At 35.8% G+C, this 23,122-nt stretch overlaps 1 protein-coding gene across 1 annotated transcript in view; it reads right to left on the bottom strand.

The window, feature by feature from the left end:
* Positions 1-23,122, bottom strand: part of LOC149797375 (gamma-aminobutyric acid receptor alpha-like) — a 34,056-nt gene that overhangs the window by 3,921 nt on the left and 7,013 nt on the right. The window contains exons 3-6 of the mRNA XM_089960404.1: positions 15,244-15,464; positions 14,127-14,209; positions 4,439-4,579; positions 414-566 (exon numbers count right to left, since the gene is read on the bottom strand). Of these exons, the coding sequence (XP_089816530.1) occupies positions 414-566; positions 4,439-4,579; positions 14,127-14,209; positions 15,244-15,464 (598 nt within the window). The remainder of the gene's footprint in view (positions 1-413; positions 567-4,438; positions 4,580-14,126; positions 14,210-15,243; positions 15,465-23,122) is intronic.

The raw sequence follows: 23,122 nt of genomic DNA, 5'->3' as shown, positions 1-23,122 counted from the left end.
TTAGTCGGCCCTTGTTGTTAATGCGGTGTTGTTTATGTATCATTAGTTTTTAAAGATTCATCGGGGGAAAATAGTTTTGTTTATTGCAATACCAGTATAAAAAAAGAAAACAATTTTCACATGTTTCTCGGATTCTTTTGTGAAGAAGAAGAAGAAGAAGAAGAAGAAGAAGAAGAAGAAGGAGGAGGAGGAGGAGGAGTAGGAGGAGGAGGAAAAGGAGGAGAAGAAGAGGAAGAAGAGAAATAGTTGACAAAAGTCATTGCCTCTTATAATGATGTTGAGGACAAAAATAGAGACGACGTAATAGTCGGTAATAGTTTGCTTATTATGTTTTCAGTGACGATGATAATAATAATAATAATAATAATAATGGAGAGGAGGAGGAGGATGTAATTGAACAGGTCAGTTTTTACCTAGCTCAATCCGATCCGCAGTTGCTTCTCTGTTGATCCAAAAGGATACCCATGACAACACCACTAAAAGGCAACAAGGGACGTAAACGTTGATCAAGAAATGACCTATGTGCCGCCGCAGATAGAAGTGTATTACGAGTATGGAATGAAGTCCTGGAAGAACAGTTACCTAAATAATTATTTGCCATAAATGTTCTTTATAATTAAAACATTTAGGTACAGTATTCCTAACGGCCACTTGTAATAAGCAATCACCTGTCTTAAACGTCCCGTTTTTTAAAGCCCATTAAACCAAAATATTGAGGACCTTTATTAAGCATCCACCTGTCTTCTGATGACAACTGCCTTATTTCCCAAAGGTGGATGCTTAACCCAGGGTTACACGTATTTTCAAAATTCTGCTTATCATTCCAAGTAATTTAGGCACTGATATGATAAGAGTATTAAGTACGTATTTTATATCATTTCTTACTTAAGAAAACATCAATAATAATAGCAAATGTTGATCATGCGTTACAATTTATAATCTGATCCCCAAAGTAACAAATATTCTACCCTAGTTTCGTTTGTAATCTTACGTTCTTTGCTTCGTAATTATGCAACTAATTTAATTAATTCAGTGATAACATAAATGCTTAATCTGTCTTTCAAAATGCAGTTTATAGTTTGTTCTCTCTCTTCGGTCTAAATACAACTGGATTTTTATGTTCATAAGCAATTTCAAGTCTGTATAATGCTAGGAATAACTAGAACTTCAGATAAAGGTATTCCAAATGTGCATCCAGAACTTTATGGCAAGCCGTCTAAAATCAAATTTTCTACACATAAGTATCATCGACTTCATATAAATTTGCCATCAAAGTTCCAGACAAAAAAACTTAATAGCTGCAATGGAAATTTTCTCTTTGGCCTGCAAAAATCAATTGCCCTCTCCCGTTTCACGGTCTCGACGACGATGTGTGACGCAGAATCGTTCATTAAATATTACACACCTTCACATGACACTTAGGTTTCGAGTTCGAATGATTCGCCACAAAAAAAAACGCTGGAGATACACTATGTTTTGCTATTGAATTCGAACGTTACCCATCATATGTAATTGTTTATCCCTGACAAAGTCACATAATTAAAAACTGCAAGCACCCAAAACAGAACTCGCATGTATTATATGTCGCGGTCCGCAGGCAAATTTTACAAGCCTGATTGCCTCAGACGGGTCTTTAGGACGGATCAGGTTGAAGGTTTGGAATCTTTTGTGGTCTTTATGTGTACCCATACAATCGTATTTAACGGGCTGTATATCCACAAACATAATCAGTCCAACGTGTAGCCTTTATTTAGTTCCATTCAGACTTACCTCCCTTGCTAAAGGGTCTGCACATCATTCCACTGCATTATTATCATTGTAATGAACAATAACATGTATACTTTAATTGGGGGGGGGGGGGGGTAAAAATAATATTTATCCTGCATATTGTATTGTTTGCCCACTTACAAAAAATTTCATCAAATATGCCACTTGAAATCATTGATGAATTTCGTCGAAGATTTTTTTGTGAAAGGATGCCCCAAAAGATGGCAGATGGTAATTTCAAGGGACGTAATGACGAGGTATATTCGCGTTTGGCGTCATATAAAAACAATCGATTAAGTATATATTTTGAAAAGCAATCTCTGATATCTCTGATATCACTTAAAGTGGTGTTTACGCTTTCTTAGACCAGACACAATTTTTGTTATTATTTCCATGATGTGTTAATACTAACTTATATTTCAAATGCAAGAAACATTTTGAGAATGACGCAAGATCTTTTTAATATGTAAATTGATATTCCTCTCTCTCTCTATATATATAACGAGGAGAGAGAGAGAGAGGAATATCAATTTACATATTAAAAAGATCTTGCGTCATTCTCAAAATGTTTCTTGCATTTGAAATATAAGTTAGTATTAACACATATATTTATTTTAGAGTTAACTCCAATTGTAATAAAATAAGCTATAACGTGATGTTGGATATCACAAGCAACATCGCAAGATTCCTTTAGGTATTTTATGCCATACTTTTCCTCTGAGACTTTGAAATCCGGATAATAGCATGTGATATTTTAGGTTCCATTTGCTTTTTACTGTGTTGAAAGTATCACCTTCTCTGTAAATTAGATTGGACGAAATAAGGTCATGCACTACGTATGCAGTATTAATTTTTAACGATTGGCAGCGAATGTGGGAATTGCTTTGCCCCTGTCTACTGGAATTATTGTATTTACTATTGCGATTAACAATATGGCGACTGTGTTTGTAACTGGTAGATGAGTGAATATTAGAAACAAACAGGTGACTATTATAGAATCGCAGAGTAGATGTTGCACAGATCCGAATATGAACAATTTACCATGGATACAAATTTCCGAATTCCAAGCAAAAGCATTAGTAAACCTATGTGGAGGCTTTCCCAGTTAAACCGAAAATGTAGAGAAGCGCCTGGTAGCCATTTGTAACGCAGACACACCGTTTTGCATTGCTATTGACATGCGATACGAATCATGTGTATCACCCCTTGAACACAGCTGGCTCAAATATTAGTCTTTTGGAATTAACAAACTCACCTCTGTGATGAAATGGGTGTCCGCGAGCGCCTTTCTCTGCAATGACAAAAACGTTGTCAAACCACAGCGCCAGAACACATTTAATTAAAAATTAAATGACAGCTGCACACGTCTAAATCAAATCATGCACATGATTTACCATGAAGATGTTCAGTCCGTTGAAAACTATAGACACCGCTAAATCAAACCATGCACATGATTTACCATGAAGATGTTCAGACTGTTGAAAGCTATAGACACCTCTAAATCAAATCATCAACATATTTGACCGAAAAGACGCTGAGTCGATCAGTAACTACAGCCACCTATAATCAAATCCTAGTTTGTGATAAAGACGTTCAGTCTGCCGATAACTACAGCCAGCGGAATACACCCCAGCACATGCAACTCAATAATACAACCTGCAAAACTTCCTCTTCCGTTGGCCATTCCTGAGATCCAATATCCTCAAACTGGAAAACTATTGTTGCATTTACCAGTAAATGTAATACTCTAACTGTTCTCAACATTCATCGAGGAACACTTGACAGCTGGTTCGAATGTATATGGTCCCAGAAGTCCCGTCTTGGACTTGCCAGACTAAACCAAGTTACGTCACTAGCAATTTCTAGCGGAAGTATTGGAGATTAAAATGCAATTTGCTCATTAGTTAACGAAAATGTATTATTTGGAATAATTGCTATTTAAAAATATTGTTTGATGTGTTCAACGAGTACGTAATTTCAAATTGCACATGTGACTATATTTTCCTCGCATAGTAATGTTTTATGTACAGCGTTTGATACAGTGGTAGTTATTGTTGAAATGTTTTTGCATCTATCTCTTGACAAAATATTCTTCAACGAGTACACACACACACACACACACACACACACACACACACACATATATATATATATATATATATATATATATATATATATATATATATATATATATATATATATATATATATATATATATATATATATTATATATATATATATATAGAGAGAGAGAGAGAGAGAGAGAGAGAGATTAGTTCCACATCAGATTGATAAAATTTAACTGATAATTTCCAGAATAACAAACTACAAGTTTCAAGGTTAACAGACAGGGATTATTAATAAGAAAACAAGCACAAGTAATTGTGAAAAAGTAGTTCACTAACAGAATATCAAAGGGAGGTAAGTATGTTCTGATCCCAAAAAGTAGTTCCTGTAGTAAACAAATATTATTTTTTCACTATAGTGAAATATCAGTATTATTTTAATTGGAAAATCAAGTAATTCACTGCTTAGCATAAAATAAATGTGTGTGTGTGTGTGTGTGTGTGCGTGCATATTATATTACGCTTCACCACTTGACCATTTTCTACAGAAAAGCAATCGTCATTTAGTAGTCACTAAAAAACAATAAAACTGGCATTTAAGTTACCTCCTTTAAACATTTCAGTTCCGTTGTAGGAAGGATATCTCATCAGGTCAAATTGGGACAGACGCATATCGCTGGATATTTCTACAGAATTCATAGATCCAAATCGCCATTCGTACACTACATCTTCAATTGCATATGCGACTGAAAAGAGATTAATGAAAGCTGTTTCTCACCTAAAGGATAAGGCAGAGACATACTGGGTATCTGAATAAAACGAGAATGAATACCAGTGTTTGAAATATCCAAAATTTCTAGTGAAACATTATCTCCCTTGTGATCTTATTCTTAACGTTGATACATGCCAGTATTTAAAGTTTGTTTCCATATAAAATAATTTTATTTAGCTTTTATTTTCTTACAAACATGTGATACGCTCAGGCATGGAACGTCAAACATTATATTTGTATTTTATCCGTGATATGGATGTTCTTGATTGATAACGCTCGCAAATTGATCAACTATGAGACTCGAATTTAAAGCACGCAAATTCATCAGTTACAGGACACGAATTAACGCCCGCAAATTCATGCCGAGATAAGCCATCCAAATATACTTCAAGCGGATAGGTCTGTGAAGTTTGGTTGAATCCTGGCATCAATTTGACGAGGCCGATGTTGACGCGATATGAAGTTAAGACCTCCAGACAGTTTTTGACGTGTGGAAATTAATGTTTACTTCACTTTGGACATGCTGGTTACACAGTTGTCAGTTCGACATTATTTCTGCATTAATATTATGGCATAATTTCTGCAATAGTAATTTCCGTTTTGTATGGTCTTGAAATAGAAATAACATGAAAACACGAAAACAATACATTTTACATAATAACATTTTCATAATAACTTGTAACAATTACCAGTATAATAGATTTCTATAGTACATATTGGCACTGAGTACAATGTTCTAATATATCAGATTTTACCTATAATAATAATTTTGAAACCAACTGTGTCGAATCTACTTCTATAACAGTGTTCAACCCACGGGAACGCGTGGTGTAGGTGGGTGGGTTTGATTTAATGACAGGTATCGTCAGGAGAGAAACAACTGTGGATCATTTCAGCATAGTTCTGAATATAGCAATCGATCTAGCATTTGCATTAAGATATCATTTGTGTAGATAACAAGACTACCGAAAATTTATTGAAATGACAGCAAACAAAACGGTATAGCTTTTACATTATCAGTTTAATGGCATCAAACGTAAATCACGGAGAAACGACGAAGGTTTGTACATTTGAACTAAAAGCATTTGTTCTGTATCCAACTTACATATGTCATAGTTTTGATAACTGTAACCATGGCTTTTATATAACATAGATATATCATAGTTATAATAACATGAACCATGGACTGGATCTGAAATCCATAGATCAAAGTTTTTATAATAGGAATCCAATGTAGGTAGTACTTAAAACGGTATTTTATTGAACGATAATTTGGGTTTTGAAATGTTTATCGCAAGCACCAAATCTCAAAAATAACATGTGTTGTATCTTAGAAAGATATTCTTATACAAAGATATTAATGTTGACGTTGTCTTGACAATGTTATATCCGCTGTGAAATGGAGCGGTTTACACCTTCCCGCTAATCTTGACATCCGTAGGGAATGCTTGCTCATTTTCATGATCGGATTGGCTGTACGACATTTTAAGCTGATTATATGTTTATTCAACGGAGAGGCTTGACACCTAATTGAACACATGCCAATTGTAAACGGCTGAAGAGGAAATCTAATTAGCCTACTAATTCAACTACCACAGGATTTATCAGTATTTGTATTCCCTTCCATTTACACCATCTTTAGTACGGTTAGTTTGCTAAGTCCGATCTACTTAGCCAATAATGTTTAACAAGTAACAGGTGCTGCTCAGCTTTAATAAAACCTATTTAAAATCTTTAATACCCAGCATGCACACACATGCCTATATTACGACTTTAGATAGTCAAACTGGAACTATAGTGTCAGATAAATTGTGCGTTGGAGGTTTGATAAACTGGCATGCAATGTTCCTTATATGGAGGTTGGATGACGATTGAATGAAGGTTAGATGACAATTCCTTTAATGATAATGCTAGAACTTACCAAAGTTCCGCAATGACTCACAAATACCAAGTCATTTCAGCCTTTTCAAATATTGTCACTCATTATTCTAAATAAAATCCTCTAGATTTGGTTTAAATTCCCAGAACAATTATGCCGAGGCAACGAAGCAAATCGCGCATTCTATCTCTCAGATAAAAGAGGAAATCATAAATGCGATTACATCGAATCCAATCTACAGCTGTAAAGCTTTTCTGTTGGACGAGTTGATGCATGTAATGTACGATGTACGTAAAGGGTTGCATGCTTAGGACGACGATACAAATATCTTGTAGAAATATCTGGTTTGATCTCAGTCTTCCTGGATTTAACACTTTTTTCGTTTAATCTTTGCAGACGCTTCTCCTTAAAACATCGATTACCTTCAAACTCAAACTTTTTGAGAACAGGAAATTATTTAAATTTCAACCTTGCGATTCGTATATAGTACAAACGTTTCGATTTACTATTCGTGAACTATTTACGATTTACTATTCGTGAACTATTTACGATCTACTATTCGTGAACTATTTACGATTTACTATTCGTGAACTATTTGCGATTTACTATTCGTGTACTATTTACGATTTACTATTCGTGAACTATTTACGATTTACTATTCGTGAACTGAGCCGTCTCTTGAATATCTTAGAGAAGCAGTATCCTTTCTATGCAGGAGACCTGGATTGAGTCATTTATCAACGTTGGTAACGTGCTATATTGCATACTACAAGAGGCATGCTAAATATCACCGATTCATGATCAGTCATTATAATCACAATAACATCATCATCGATAATTGCATCATCCACACGATATATATCTTTTGATAATAAACTCACGTCATCGTTTATTTTAAATTTATTCCTGGTTATGTCAACGTGCATGAAGGACTTTTACAGTTCCTGAAATTTACTCTTGGTTATGTTAACATGCATGGGTGACTTCTAGAGTTGCCGAAATTCCTATTTTTGTCATTTTAAATTACTGACAAACTAACGTTCGTGAAACATTAAATCAGGATAACGCGATAATAATGTGGTAGGTTTGAAACCGGTAAAATCATTTCTATCATCGGGTTGGTCTGAGAAACAAATCTTACAAGGCAAAATAAATGTTATGACAGCACTTCCGCAAAAAAGTAAGATAGATTATTTTAAGAAAGAGGCCAGAAATTGAACTTAAATCAGACTTTAAACATATTATATAAAAAATGTTTGGTATCTAGTCGGATGTTATGTCTTTGAATTGTATTAAAGTGATTTATTGAATTACGAAAGATTTACTCAAGGAACCCATACATTTTGAATGAGGTTACAATACTGACTGACAATGAATGAATGAATAATAAGCATGCTGTACAATTTAATTTTAACATATTCTACTTATGGATAAAACTTTTAGTTATTCCGAATTTGATATCATTTCGGTAATAACATACCCTTGTTTTACATTTGTCTGCCGACACTTTCTTTGCCACAAGAAGGAAAATTTTGTATGCATTGCTGATGTCAAAATAAATAAAACGTTACGCTCGAAAATGTTTAGATTTATTTTATTAACTTTAAATTGATTTGACTGGTAAACATGTGTATTAAGAACTGAAATACATATATGTCCTATTTGATTATGTTACAACTGAGACGCATTTATCCTCCATTAGATTCTGTTACTACTGAGACGCATTTATCTTCGTTAGTTTCTGTTACAACTAAGACGCATTTATCCTCCATTAGATTCTGTTACAACTGAGATACATTTATCCTCCATTAGATTCTGTTACAACTGAGATACATTTATCCTCCACTAGATTCTGTTACAACTGAGATACATTTATCCTCCATTAGATTCTGTTACAACTGAGACGCATTTATCCTCCATTAGATTCTGTTACAACTGAGACGCATTTATCCTCCACTAGATTACAGCAATAATTTATACACGTAATATTACAAGTGAGGTTAAATGAATTTAAAAGATTTCCAGATAAAATTAGCCTTTTCCTACAACTCATTTGTAATGCAATGTATATTGTGCTTTCTCGCAGTTAATTAATGATGAAAGAGAATTGCATACAATTTTAGAATATTATTAGGAAAATAAAGAGGCATTAATATATATCCTATATTTTATTAGTAATATTTGAGGATAGTATGGCGAAAGTTTTACACTGTGGCAAGAAGAAAAATTGAAATTAAGTTCACAGTTTTTAAAATACCACTCTATGGTGACAACGTGAATTAAACATTAGTCCACGAGTTTAACATTATTCTGTCCTTATGGCGATAGGGAAATGTAATGTTGGTTACATCTATATGTTTAACATAAAGTACCCGTAAGACAGCGAAGGAAACACAATATGTGAATAATGGACATAGGCTGAAGATGATGGGACGGTCTGTGGTCAAGAAGAAAAGGTAAAATAAAAACACTTTTACCTACTGACCTATACAAAGATATGGTTACCATCATTCACATCTATCGACCAGCACCTACACTTACTAACCTAAGCGTACACAGTACGTTCTGATCAAGACCTATATCTCGTCACCGGCATCCACACCGACTACAAATCACCCATGCCTACAAACCAGCATTCACACCTACTTATAAAGCTTAAGTTTAAAAGGTAAAAAATAAAGGGTTAGTCCGATGTCGACATTGTACAAAGTTGGTGTGGAAAATGTTCAACCGTTAATTTTTTAGAACGTGGGTATCGATTCATTGAAGAAAGTTTCAACCATTGGCAGTGCATTTTTCTTAGTGTACTGAAAGAAGATCATGCTCGAGAAAACACTAGGGATTGTAACATCTAAACGTATTAGTCGGTTAACTTGTCAGTCATGGTTAAATGCGAGAACGCCGCGTGGATACCACACGTCAAAAGGGCAAATAAAAAAACTCTGGGTCTTTTTCCGTTCATGGTTAGGGTTTAGAACCTCCACAGACAATAAATGGATGCTTAACGTGTAATCGTTGTTCGAGAGCTTAAATGTGACTTTACATAATTTGCCATTGAAGATCCATACAAATGAACACATCAGTGGCGTCAGAGTTAGGAAATATAAAGAAATCAAAGCATAGAAATGTGAGGACACTGCTGAAATCGACGTTTTTCGATGCGTCATCGAAGATAATGATATGGTGGAAATTCAGTCTTTGAATCCTTGTGACATGTTGTAAGCAGGTCCGGCCAGTGCCACGTGCTAGTTGTGAGAATGAGACGAATCTCAAGGAGGAAAGACCAAAGACATCGATGTGTCTTCGATTTAACATTGGTTGCATAGATAAGCTAGAATCAGAACCAACCAATCGAACCCATTGACAGAAAGTTCTTCCACTGGAGGACTAATACTGCCTCATCATTGCAATTGTAAAATAATGCTTCCTGTATGTCGCACGTGTGCTGAAACGTACAACCAACAAGGATCTTATCGTCATGATGACAAGGAGCGCGTCTTGATAAGAGCGAGAATTCCACAGCGTGGCAGGGAGAAAACGTAAATGTTCTGGAAGGGCCCACCACCAACCCCAAGGAAAGAACTTGAGTAGGACAGGATTTGTATACATGCGTCAAGAACATCACTCTGGAGTTGCGGAAACCTATTTACATCAGCATTGCGAAAATTAAAGTGAAGCGCAAAGAACAATTACATCATAACTGTCATAAACTTTTTACTAATTGGTATATGATAGGTCTAATAACGTTCAAAATATTTAAATGGTCAGACATTAATAAGTCCCAAACACGTTATAAACATGCGATGCCACGGCTTCTGCATGCAGTGTTACACATAATTTGCCAGTAGCTTCTCGTGGGTCGGTGGTTCTTTCCGGGGTTTTCCGGGTTCTTCCTCCACCATTAATACTGGCCGCCATGTATAGCCTATCGTGCTGAAAAATGGCGTTAAACCCCACAACAACAACAACAACAACACATAATTTGCGATAGAAGGTCAACGAAATGAATCACGGCTTAATGGAATACTAAATGTTTGTGACTTAATTTCTTTTATTTAGTTTTCCGACAAATTTTGACTTTGGTGCATGGGTCAACGTCCTTTGCAAAGACCTGACAATTAAAAATATGCACAAAACAATCTTTTTATGTTGAACGTCATGCGATAAGTGATGAACCCTTCTCACGTTCTGTATATCGAAGAGATTCATCACACTCTGTCTACCATTCACGCTTATCTAGACTGCGTATAGAGCTAAAAACAGATTTTACACAGAAATAATGAATGTGACTGGATACGGTTTGGATTCAATACCCGTACACGAGATGTTGCTCACCGTGCAGAAAATAATATATGAATGTTTGTACCATGACTTACCTCCAAAAGAAGGTAGTCTCAGAATTTTCATAACAACTGAAGAGTCAGATCGTCAATGTTGGGAGGCGCTGTATCATTGCAATCATTTGAGCATGGTGATTTGCTGGATTGAACAGTTCAGGCAGAATACGAATTTGTCATATGCTTGATAAGACACAAATCACAACTGTTTGATAGTCCTCCACAACGCATTTTGTACAGACGAGTTCAGGTTACACGTTACCGAAACAAATCCAATGGGATATTATTTCGTTTGTAAGAAGGAATTCCTCAGGAAGAAGGTTTAATCGTGTCTGTCTCCATTCAAACGAATAGTATCTTTAATGACAGGCTGGAAGACAATGAAAATGAGTTTTGCTTTACACGAAAAGGAAACGGCAACTCGATCTCTTCCAGGATTAGATTTAAAGTAAACATGAAAAAGATAGAACCTTCTCCATGGACATCAAAATTGTACAACTTCACGTAATGGAGGGATACAGCTAAATCGGGTCCTTTACAAATGGCGGATAAAGCTCCACCTATGACATGAACAACGAATACTTCACTTAGCGCCCACTCATGAAGTCCACAGAGATGTCACACTAATAGCAGTAGTTACAATCGTTGAACACAGCTGTCAGAAACGGAGAACAGCGCAATGTTACCGATAATTATTTTCAGCTGTTTCATCAGAAAGCGTTAGGCGAGATTGCCAACCTACTCTTAGAGACTTCAAGCAATGTCATGCAAGGAAAACTTGATGAAAAACAAAACGCAGAAGTTACAAAGACCACACTCAGAACTACGGAAGAGAAAAGGAAAGCAAATCTTTGTGGAGCTCCAAACCCCGTCTGCTAAAATTCAAGGAATACTCCAATCATGATGACAAGTTGACACACAAGCCAAGGATTGGATGCGTCAGAATAATGTATCATGCAGCCAAAACTACACTCGCAAGTATACGTCAGCAGAATGTACAAAGATGCTTACAAGAACAACCGAGGAAAATCTCAAACCAAAGCCAGTGTTGTAGAACGTATTCAAAGGACCTTGAGAAAACGGATGTGGAGATATTTTACATATCAACACACTCTCCAAGATATTGAATTTTTGAAAGAAATACAATCACGCGTGCCATCACATTTACGCCTCAAAACATAGCGGCAGTGTTTGATTGATGATTCGGAACGTAGGAGAATCGTACAAGAATAACTACATTAAAAAATGTAGATTGAACTTGCATACAAATGTAAACTGTGCCTGGAACCAATGATATGAACTTAATGTATGAGAGAACTGTTATATGTCATAAGACATGCGCATAGACGTCATGCAATTGTCGATACATTTCAATTTATGGACATGGAAGTTTTAAAAGGAACTCTTAGTTACAATGAGTTATCACGAATGACGACGACGTTTATAATATCTGAAGCATTTTCGATCAAAGAACACGTAAGGTGTGAAAATATTTTGTACAAGAAGCCAAAATCTGTCGGAGATGATATCAAGCAAGTGCAGTGTCACAACCCATTGCCTAAAAGCAAGCATAATTAACAGTGTCAAGGGACATTTTTACCCTATTAAATAAGAACAACTCTTCGTGGTATATCATCTCGGACTTAAAGACATTTAAGCTTAGGTCATCAACAAATATGACAGGCTTCAAACAGGATGACTATTAAGTCTATATTTGCAACGATCACAATATGGAATATTTTAATTCCTATTGAACTTCTACCATCAATATTAGAAAGCCCTTCTCAATGCTAAACTTTACAGTCCTTTTCAGGTCACCCAGTTATTATTTAAAAAAACAGAGATAATAATTCTGTGTTTGAATATTGATTATTTGTCTTTTGTCTATGTATATTTTTCATACAAAACTTAAGTCCCCACCTCCTCTGTCTTTTCATATAACATGGTGCCTTCGTATTTTGTATGTGAGCATACCTACCATTTTCCAAATACACTTCACTTTGAGTATTAAGGTCACAGGGAGGGTTGTATAATTTCTTTAGTTTCATTTATATGGATTGTAGTACTAACAGGGTTACATGATGTTGCTGTTTAGTTTAGATTAAGAATTCTTGGCTGCTACATTATCACTTACAACTCCGATATTATTTGTGATAGTAGGTGTGAATACTGGTTAGTAGGTGCAGGTGATGGTTAATAGGGTCGGGTGCTAGTGACTACGTGTAGGTGTTGTTCAATAGGTTTTGATGTTTGTTAGTAGGTGTAGGTGCTGGCCATTAAGTCTTGGTAATGGTCCGCATATCTGTATTTTTCACAGTAAATATTACACAGTGACCTCACACCATCTGGTCATTTTCAACAAATTGGCATTTATCATGTCCCTCATGTTGATACATTCACCGAGTATCGTATGGACATTTTTCACAGTTGCAAGCATACAGGGCCTTTATGCTGCTGAGAGATTGTGTTAATGCTATATCTACAAACTAATGATAAATTTCCCATGTTGCCAAATAATTAACTTTTTTATTATAAGCAGTCGTGATTTTAAACCCCCTTGCCGCCATACGCTCATTTTTTAGCCATGCTACCCCATTATACTACATTCGTTAACTTATGCAAGTTAATAACTCAGCTGTGCTGAAATGAATCATAGTATAGTGCTGCCTCAATAACAGCGAGGATCCTTGTATGACCACCAAATACAGCGTTTGAAAGCGTGTCTCATATTCTTAATAATAATAATAATAATAATGATATTATTATTATTATTATTATTATTATTATTATTATTTTAATCTCCGAAGTAAATAATAATAATATTATATTATTATTATTATTATTATTATTATTATTATTATTATTATTATTATTATTTTAATCTCCGAAGTAAATAATTATTATTATAGTATTTATATTATATTATATTATTGTATTATTATTATTATTATTATTATTATTTTAATCTCCGAAGTAAATAATAATAATAATAGTATTATTATTATTATTATTATTATTATTTACTTTTGTGATTAAAATGATAGCTAGGTGGCGTCCTATTCCTGTCAGACATTTGACCATTTTGCCATCCATGAACTCATGAATCTGTGTGGAATATATTAAATGGTGCTTCGGTGTTAAGACCAGTCTCATCAATATATTAACGTAAATTTCTTAAAACATATCAACTAGTAAATTAGAACACTATTTTTATTTCTTTTATCATCCGGTTTCATACCTACTATGTACGATAAACGTAACATATCCATTTTGCTACTACTACTCATCGTGTTGTCAATACTTACAGCTCCCTAGATATAGTGGACATTTCTGAGTGTCAAGCGGATATTTCTCCAAATGCATACGGCAGTGAGCACTAATCGTCAATCTGAGATAAAAGGGTAAGCAAATAAAAATATGAGTGATTTAAATAATTATAATTTATTAAGTTCACGAGAAAATTATACACACCTGAAAATTTAAAATAAATCAAAATGCTTTTTGTCATAAATTTACAAACTGGTCGTCAACATAAAACAAAACAGCTAATTGAAGTAAGAATATAAATTAATTTACATGAGAAGCATTTATTCTAACTTTATTGGTTGTTATTTTTTAAATCAAAAGTTATAGTTATTAGTATTTCTCAAGAGAGCAGATAGTACTGATTTACCTTGTTATGTTAATTTAGATTTTGTTTTGTCAAAATGTATATAAATGTTTTGACAATGAAATTAGGAATGAAACAAGATATAAAAGTAGTAGTAAACGTATAGTTATGGCACCTTGTCTGACATTCACATTAAGAAATAAGAGATAATATTATATTTATCACAATATAGCCATTGTATGCACATGGTAAGACTTGTTTTCTTTTTCCTTTATGGTCTGGTTCTAATCCTTTTGCTTTATGGTCTGGTTCTAATCCTTTTACTTTATGGTCTGGTTCTAATCCTTTTCCTTTTCCGGTTCTAATTCTAATCCTTTTCCTTTATGGTCTGGTTCTAATCTTTTTCCTTTATGGTCTGGTTCTAATTCTTTTACTTTATGGTCTGGTTATAAACCATTCCTCATAGTCATTTAATTTATGGGGATTTTTTTACCTGTGAGGTAATGTAACCCCTTCTTTTTTCCGGCAACCATACTATATATTTTACTGCTAATGTCTGATCTTATTCATACGAGTCGTCAGAGCATGCACTACTTTGATCATAGAATATGCTTTCTAACGATCATTAGGGTTAATTAGAACTGGATATCATTAACAATTCATTAGTAGAGGAATGAGACTTATTTATAACAAATTAACAATGATATAGCAGGAAATGCAAAATTAACATTGCAATTTGTTGAGACTCAGTGTATACATTTCAATAAACGACAGTCGAAATGATACATATACCAACAAAACTGGGACTTTACCTCTGTGATAACAAAACTGTGCCATTTCTGTAAATCCGCAAAAACTTATTTGGCACTGGAACCATGTGAAGATAGGATTTACCGCCATTAAGAAACATTGTGTCCGGGTACCAGACACGATCTAACATCTTAATGTTGAGGGACACATACTGCATGGAAGCGTTGAAGGCAAGTCGCTCGTCCAGCCACATTTGCCGAAAGTAGCAGTCCATGGAATACACCTAGAAGAACATAGTGTTATCAAGGCATGTAACAATTGTCACCACCCCCACCCCCAAAAATCAAACCGCAACTTCAATTATTAGTTGGTGTCCTTAAGTGCATCCTTTATAATACATATTGCTAATAATAGCAGGATACATAATTACAATAGATGGGGTAAATAGCAGAAAAGTACGTGCAGACATGTTAATTACTGTATATTTATATTCTTAACTGTCAAATAGTGATTCATTCATACTTAATCTTTCCGTACATTCGGTAGTTTATTTGAAAATAAATGTATTTTGGACCCAACACTTCCATGGCGATACCTCGCTCTGTTGGACCTCTTGTTCTTGCTTATTTCGTTACCACCTTTCCACCTTGATAACCTGGGGAAAACTCGCTAAATTTCGTCGTTATATTGTCTTTGCCGTAAACCTCAGCAGGGTGGGGGATCTTTGACTCTCACTCTGGAGTCACTCGGAGTCAAATTCAAATTTACACATGTTTGATTTTAAATAAACATTTCCACTTTCTTTTGAATTCAAATAAACATTTAAACCTTTTTTTTAATTGTACAGTTATAGCATGACGACAAATATAAACGTGACCGATGTAGCATCAGTATCCCGGCTGACAGTTCGATTATGCCATTGTGTACCAAGAGTATGGAACAGTGTCGGAATGCGCGATGAAATGTGTGGAAATTTACAAAGGCGTGCCATAGCGGATGTTCGTTAATATTTACCGTTGCGTCGCTCAACACTACATATCAATGCACGCAAAATAAGAGTACGCATGCGCAGAAAATTGCTGCTGTTATTCATTAACTGCAATAAGAGCAGAATATTTTGTCAATTATATAAATGTATGCGAGGAATTTTGTGAATACATTTTAAATGGCCCGGCATCTCTTGTTAATCATGTTTTCCGCCATATTATGTGCTATTTTTGCATTATCTTCATACATACATACATACATACATACATACATACATACATACACAGGGACATATTAACCATTAAGCAGACTAAGCACGTGCTTGGTTCACCAGGGCCAAAGGGGGCACCACAAAGCTGAGAAAAGGGTGAAAAGAAAAAAAACGAATGAAGATTTGTAAAAACAAATTGATAAAACTAGTGCAAATTGATCATAATGTTCTGTTTCTTGATCATGGTGCACCCTAGGGCTATCTTCTCAGGTGTACGTGGAAAGGGGGGGGGGGCACCAAGATTTGTCAGTGCTTAGGGCACCAGTGAGCTTTAATCCGCCCCTGACATACATACATACATACATACATACATACATACATATGTACGTAGTGTAATTAGATAATAATAATAATAATAATAATGAGGACTTTGTATAGCGCCTAATCTTTAGAAGCTCTAAGCGCTTTAGAACATTAGACAACACCTGTAAGATAAAAAATATATAATTATATGATTACAAAAACAAACACCATGAAATTAGAAAACATTAAACGTGCTGAAAATATTTAAGGCAGGAAACATTATTAGGCCTTTAAGTTTGTTCTTGCAGTCGAAATAAGTGAATTTTAAGAGCACTCCTGAATATGATCACTGTGTCTTTGTGTCTAAGTTCAGTGGGCAATTCATTCCACGTTGCTGGGCCCTGGTATGCAAAAGAACGCTGTCCCTATGACTTTGTTTTCATAGTGGGAATAATGAGTATACATTTGTCAGAGGAGGAGCGTACGTATCTTGCTGGTGTGTACAAATGGGTGAGGTCGGATAGGTATGTTGGACTAGACTCCGACAGTGAAACGTAGCACAGAGAACAAATTTTGTGTTTGATTCTGGATCGAATGGATAACCAGTGTAGGGTACAGAGCAGCGGGGAGGTGTGCTTTGATCGTGGTACTCTAAATATGCTCCGAGGAGCTGTGTTTTGAATTTTTCAAGTTTCTGGAGCAGATATTGAGATGAACCAGACAGAATTGAGTTACAATAGTCTAGTCTTGAAAGTACTAATGAAGACACAAGTGTCTTAGTGGCATCAGCTGAAATATATCTGCGAATTTGGCTGATGCGTCTCAGCTCAAGATATGCAGCCTTGCATATGTTCACGACATGTTGGTGCAATGTGAGAGTACTGTCCAGAGTAACACCTAGGTTTCGTGCTGATTGTGTGAATGCAATGTTGGTGCTGCTGAAATGTATTGTTTGAAGTAAAGGGTGTGAATGAGAAAGTCTTTGTGTTGTGATCAGAATGGCCTCAGTTGTATCATCATTCATCTGCAGCTTGTTACATGTCATCCATGATTTCACATCAGAAATGCATCTCTCTACACCTTGGATGGTAGAATTAACTTCAGTTGGGTGGCTAGATATGTATATTTGGGTGTCATAAGCGTACAGTTGGTGAGTCTTTGTGTTGTGATCAGAATGGCCTCAGTTTTATCATCATTCATCTGCAGCTTGTTACATATTGCATCAGCGTACAATTGGTGAGACACTGGATGATGATCTATGATACTGAGAGCGACTGAGTGTATAGAATGACGAGAACAGGTCCAGAAACAGACCCATGTGGAACACCACAACCCAGATCAACTGGGCTGAAGTGTATACATTTGCAGACATATGTTGTGTCATGTTGACCAAGTAGGACTTCAACCACAGTAAGGCTGTACCATGAATGCCAAATACATGCTGGAGACGGTGAAGTAATATATCATGGTCTGTTGTGTCAAATGCTGCAGACAAATTAAGGAGTGCGAGGACTGTAATCTTTCCGCTATCCAAAAGCAGAGATAATGTCATTAACTACTTTAAGAAGAATAGTTTCAGTACTGTGGCAAGGGCGATATGCAGATTGTACATTGCTAAAATGACTGTTTGAATTTAGATGAGATACAAGCTGGGATAGAACAACCTTTTCTAAGATTTATTTTATATGAATGGGATATTAGAAACTGGGCGGTAGTTTTTTAAATCGATGTGGTCTAGTGTTGGTTTCTTCAGCAGAGGCTTTACAATGGCAGTTTTGAAAAATGATGGGAATTCCCCTGATGAGAGAGAGGTATTAATAACATCAGTTAGTGAAGGCAATACTGGATCTAAGCACTCAAGCAGCAGTGATGTTGGAATTGGATGAAGTTCACATGACTTTGGTGCACTCTTCATCACGATTGTACGTACGAAATCCATAGAGACAGGTTCAAATGCTGCTAATGGTTGCCACTCAAATCCTGTATCCCAACTGTATGGTGACGACGAGTTAATTGCAATTGTGGTGTCAAGCTTATCTCTAATGGTTTGTACTTTGTCACGGAAGAAATTTGCAAACATGTCCGGAAGGTCCAATGGAGAGAAGGTAGTTGGAAGTGGTGTAGATTTGTTCCTTGACATTAGCTTGTTAGTAATCTCGAAGAGCTCTATGCAGCTGGAACTTTCCATGATCTTAGTAGTGTAGTGGGCTGATTTCGCTGCATGGACTATATTTGTGACATTCTTCTTAGAGGCTTCATAGATTTCCTTATGAATAGTGAGTCTGGTGGAAAGCCAAAGCCTCTCAGCTTTACGGCGGTCTTTTTTGGAGTGCGGAGCTGGTCCCTAACACTGCTATACCATGGATACCACATTTGAATTGATACTCTGCACTTGGTAGCTGGTGCATGTTTGTCAAGCAATGAACGCAGGCAGTTATCGAGTTATCGACAACACCTATAAGATAATAAAAAAAACAACATATAATGATATGATTACAAAAACAAACACCATGAAATTAGAAAACATACAAAACATGCTGAGAATATTTAAGGTAGGAAACATTATTAGGTCTTTAAGTTTGTTCTTGCAGTCGAAATAAGTGAGTTTTGAAAGCCCTCTTGAATGGGATCACTGTGTCTTTGTGTCTAGGTTCAGTGGGAAATTCAATCCACGTTGCTAGGCCCTGGTATGAAAAATAACTCTGTCCTTATGACCTTGTTTACATAGTGGGAATAATTAGTATACGATTGTCAGAAGAGGAGCATAAGTATCTTGTTGGTGTGTACAAATGGGTGAGGTCGGATAGGTATGTTGGACTAGAGTCCGTCAGTGAAACGTAGCACAGAAAACAAATTTTGTGTTTGATTCTGGATCGAATAGATAGCCAGTGTAGGGTACAGTTCAGCCGGGAGGTGTGCTCTGATCGTGGTACTCTAAGTGTGATCTGTGCAGCTGTGTTTGGAACATTTTGGAGTTTCTGGAGTAGATATTGAGAAGAACCAGACAGAACTGAGTTACAACAGCCCTGTCTTGAAAGTAATAATGAACACACAAGTGTTTTAGTGGCATCATCTGAAAGATATTTGCGAATTGAACTGATGCGTCTCAGCTCAAGATATGCAGCCTTGCATGTGTTCATGACATGTTGGTGCAATGTGAGTGTACTGTCCAGAATAACACCTAGGTTTCGTACTGATTGTGTGAATTTAATGTTGGTGTTACTGTTATTTATTGTTTGAGGTAAAGGATGTGAATGAGAAAGTCTTTGTGTTGTGATCAGAATGGCCTCAGTTTTATCATCATTCATCTGCAGCTTGTTACATATTGCATCAGCGTACAATTGGTGAGACACTGGATGATGATGATTGATACCTGAGAGCGGCTGAGTGTATAGAATGAAGAGAACAGGACCAAGAACAGACCCCTGTGGAACACCACAACATAGATCAACTGGGCTGAAGTGTATTCCATTTGCAGACACATGTTGTGTCATGTTGACCATGTAAGACTTGAACCACAGCATGTATCATGAATGCCGAATACATGCTGGAGAACGTTGAAGTAATATATCAAGGTATATTGTGGCAAATCCTGTACACAAATCAAGGAGGGTGAGGACTGTAACATTTCCGCTATCCAACGCAGAGAGAATGTCATTAACTACTTTTAGAAGAGTAGTTTCAGCAATGTGGCAAGGGCGATATGCAGATTTTATATTGCTAAGTTGTTGTTGTAGGGTGTAACGCCATTTTTCGGCACACGATAGGCGGCCAGTATTAATGGTGTAGGAAGAACCCGGGAAAACCCCGGAAAGAACCATCGACCCACGAGAAGCTACTGGCAAGCTTTCTCACATACCCACATTGGCTGAATCCGAGACTCGAACCCACGCAGACAGAGGTGAGATGGCAGTGATCCGTAACGGACAGCGCTTTAGACCACTCGGCTACTCGGGGCCGCTGTATATTGCTAAAAAGACTGTTTGAATTCAGATGAGATACAAGCTGGGATAGAACAACCTTTCTAAGATTAATGGATAGTTGACACAAAGGTTGACGAATTAATAGGGATTTGAATTAGGTTATCTAAGTTGACGGTCGAATTTTTAAATTGTTGAACCCAAAAGGGCATAAGGGAGATAACTGAAATTCTTCTTCCTGTTCTACGCCGGACAGCTTTGAAACAACGCTTCTTTTTTTCGCTTCTGTTTACATTTGGGTAATGACGAATGTAATCCCAGTTCGTTTAGTCTAGAGCACAATGTATTGTGGAGAGCGAAGTAGTGGTCATTTGAAGCAATTAATGAGGGTCCATCATAGCATAAACTGGTTGGCTGGCGAGTATCACGTGATGGAGGTTTGTTCAAAAACAAGTGAAGTTGTAGCAGTGGAGCAAGACAGCTGAGAAAAAGTCTAATTGTTCTCGTTTCCAAAACAAGGAGATGTAGAAACACATACAACTGAAAAGCCAAGACATAATGAACACAATAACGTAGACGAAGACAGACAACAGTCACAAATATCATGAAAACGGCACAAAAATCGGAACAGCTGCTTCAAGCCGGTTAAGCGATAGCGCCATCTTGATGCCAATCTTGATATGAATAATATAAAAAATAACATGGAATCAAAGGAAATAGGAAATAATTCAATATTCTATGAACATATATTATATAAAGAATTTCGCTGAAATGTTGATAATGGGTGTATGATCCTGAAGTTTACCTTGGGAATTTCATTACAATAAACGATTGAGGTGAATGTGTGCGTCTATATGGCACTTTTGTGTTTGTCGGAAATTACAATCATTACTCAATTGCATAGAAAGGCAGTTGAATATAAATAGATCGCATTTAAATGTACCTCTTCAAATTGAATGAAATAATAAAAGTGCAAGTTTAGTTTGAAAGGGAAAAAAGCAGACGACCTCCATATTGAAATATTTGCTTTGGCTATTCACTAGATTCGGTGTGTTGACGATAAGGCTTAAAACTTATCTTAAAAGACAGCCTCATTTCCAAATTTAGTCGTTTTGGACAGGTTTCCTTCATATTGGGGTCAAATAATCATGAAAAAGTAAAGTGGTCTCAAACTCCTTCTCTGTTTAGCAAGTTGTACGTTACGTGGGTGTGTCCGCTATGGCAGATTTCACTGTACTCAGAAATTAAATTCATTGCCTTGTTAGCCGCGATGAAACATTTCAACATTATAAAGGAGTTGAAATTTATTTCCAATAAAGTCACGTAAGAGGACATATAAATCATGTCTTCATTTATGCATACAGCAAACTAACCCATGTAAATCACACATAATGTTCGTCATGACACGCAAACAACTAAAACAATCTGATTGGGTTGTCATATCTGTGCAAATATAGATGGTTCTTCGCTCCTTTCCATCAGTAAGAATCGATAATTCTAAGATACTTCAACACTCTAACTTAATCTTCGCCCTACTATTCTTATGATGTCTTAAGAAGAAAACAATTTTGTGAAAGTAATAAAGAAATTAGCTATTGGAGTGCTTGTTTTACGGTGGGAACAGAGGGGTGAGGCAACTTTAACATGAGGTCATGTAAAGGTTTTTTAAGAATATTCTTAAAATATTGTAACAATAAATATTTTTTGCTGTACGATGTCTAAAGTGATCAATCAAAATAGAGGAGTTTTTTGGGGTTATTGGCTGCATGCAGTAAATTACACATTCACATAAAATTAATTTAGTCAGCATACAGTTTTTCTTCAAAAACCATTGGTAACATTCAGGCCAATAATTTAAAATGATCCAATGTATTGTACGGGAAAAATAATTTCATAAAATGCAAGGAACATAAGGAACATTTTACTTTCAATGCAAAGAAGGCGTCAGTTTACAAAAGGTTAACAGAACCATGTGTAATAAGCAAATTACAGAAAAAAAAAATATATATATATATATATATATATATATATATATATATATATATATATATATATATATATATATATTTATTTATTTATTTATGTGTGTGTGTGTGTGTGTGTGTGTGATATAACAAGCGACATTTGCAAAATATATTTGCTTTTACACATGAATGAACTCATTTTGGATAAAACCATTACCGATTCCGATTAAATCAAAATTGCAATTTGCAGTAGAAATTGAAACGAACTGTTAAAGTCAGTATAGTGTCTTTCAGTAAGTCTTTGCTACCAAAATGAACATTGACTCCACGTATGTACATTGTAGAACCTGCATTCAAGTTTACAGATGCAGCTGTTTGCATCGTGTATGGCTTTGCGTGAAACAACCATGTGACCCAGAACAAGAAGCATAAACAGTGAATTAGCATGGACACATGCTTGTCCGATAGCAACCACTTTGCACAGGCGAAATATGATTTCAGTGCACAATGACCTTTAATACAAGATTGAACAAAACTGGCATACCTCCAGACTTAA

The sequence above is a fragment of the Sinohyriopsis cumingii genome, chromosome 6, assembly GCF_028554795.1.
Source record: "Sinohyriopsis cumingii isolate HCF-2022 chromosome 6, ASM2855479v2, whole genome shotgun sequence".
In the NCBI taxonomy this organism is placed as follows: Eukaryota; Metazoa; Mollusca; class Bivalvia; order Unionida; family Unionidae; genus Sinohyriopsis; species Sinohyriopsis cumingii.
The sequence above is the reverse complement of the archived record's forward strand: the minus strand, read 5'-3'. Positions and strand labels throughout refer to the sequence as shown.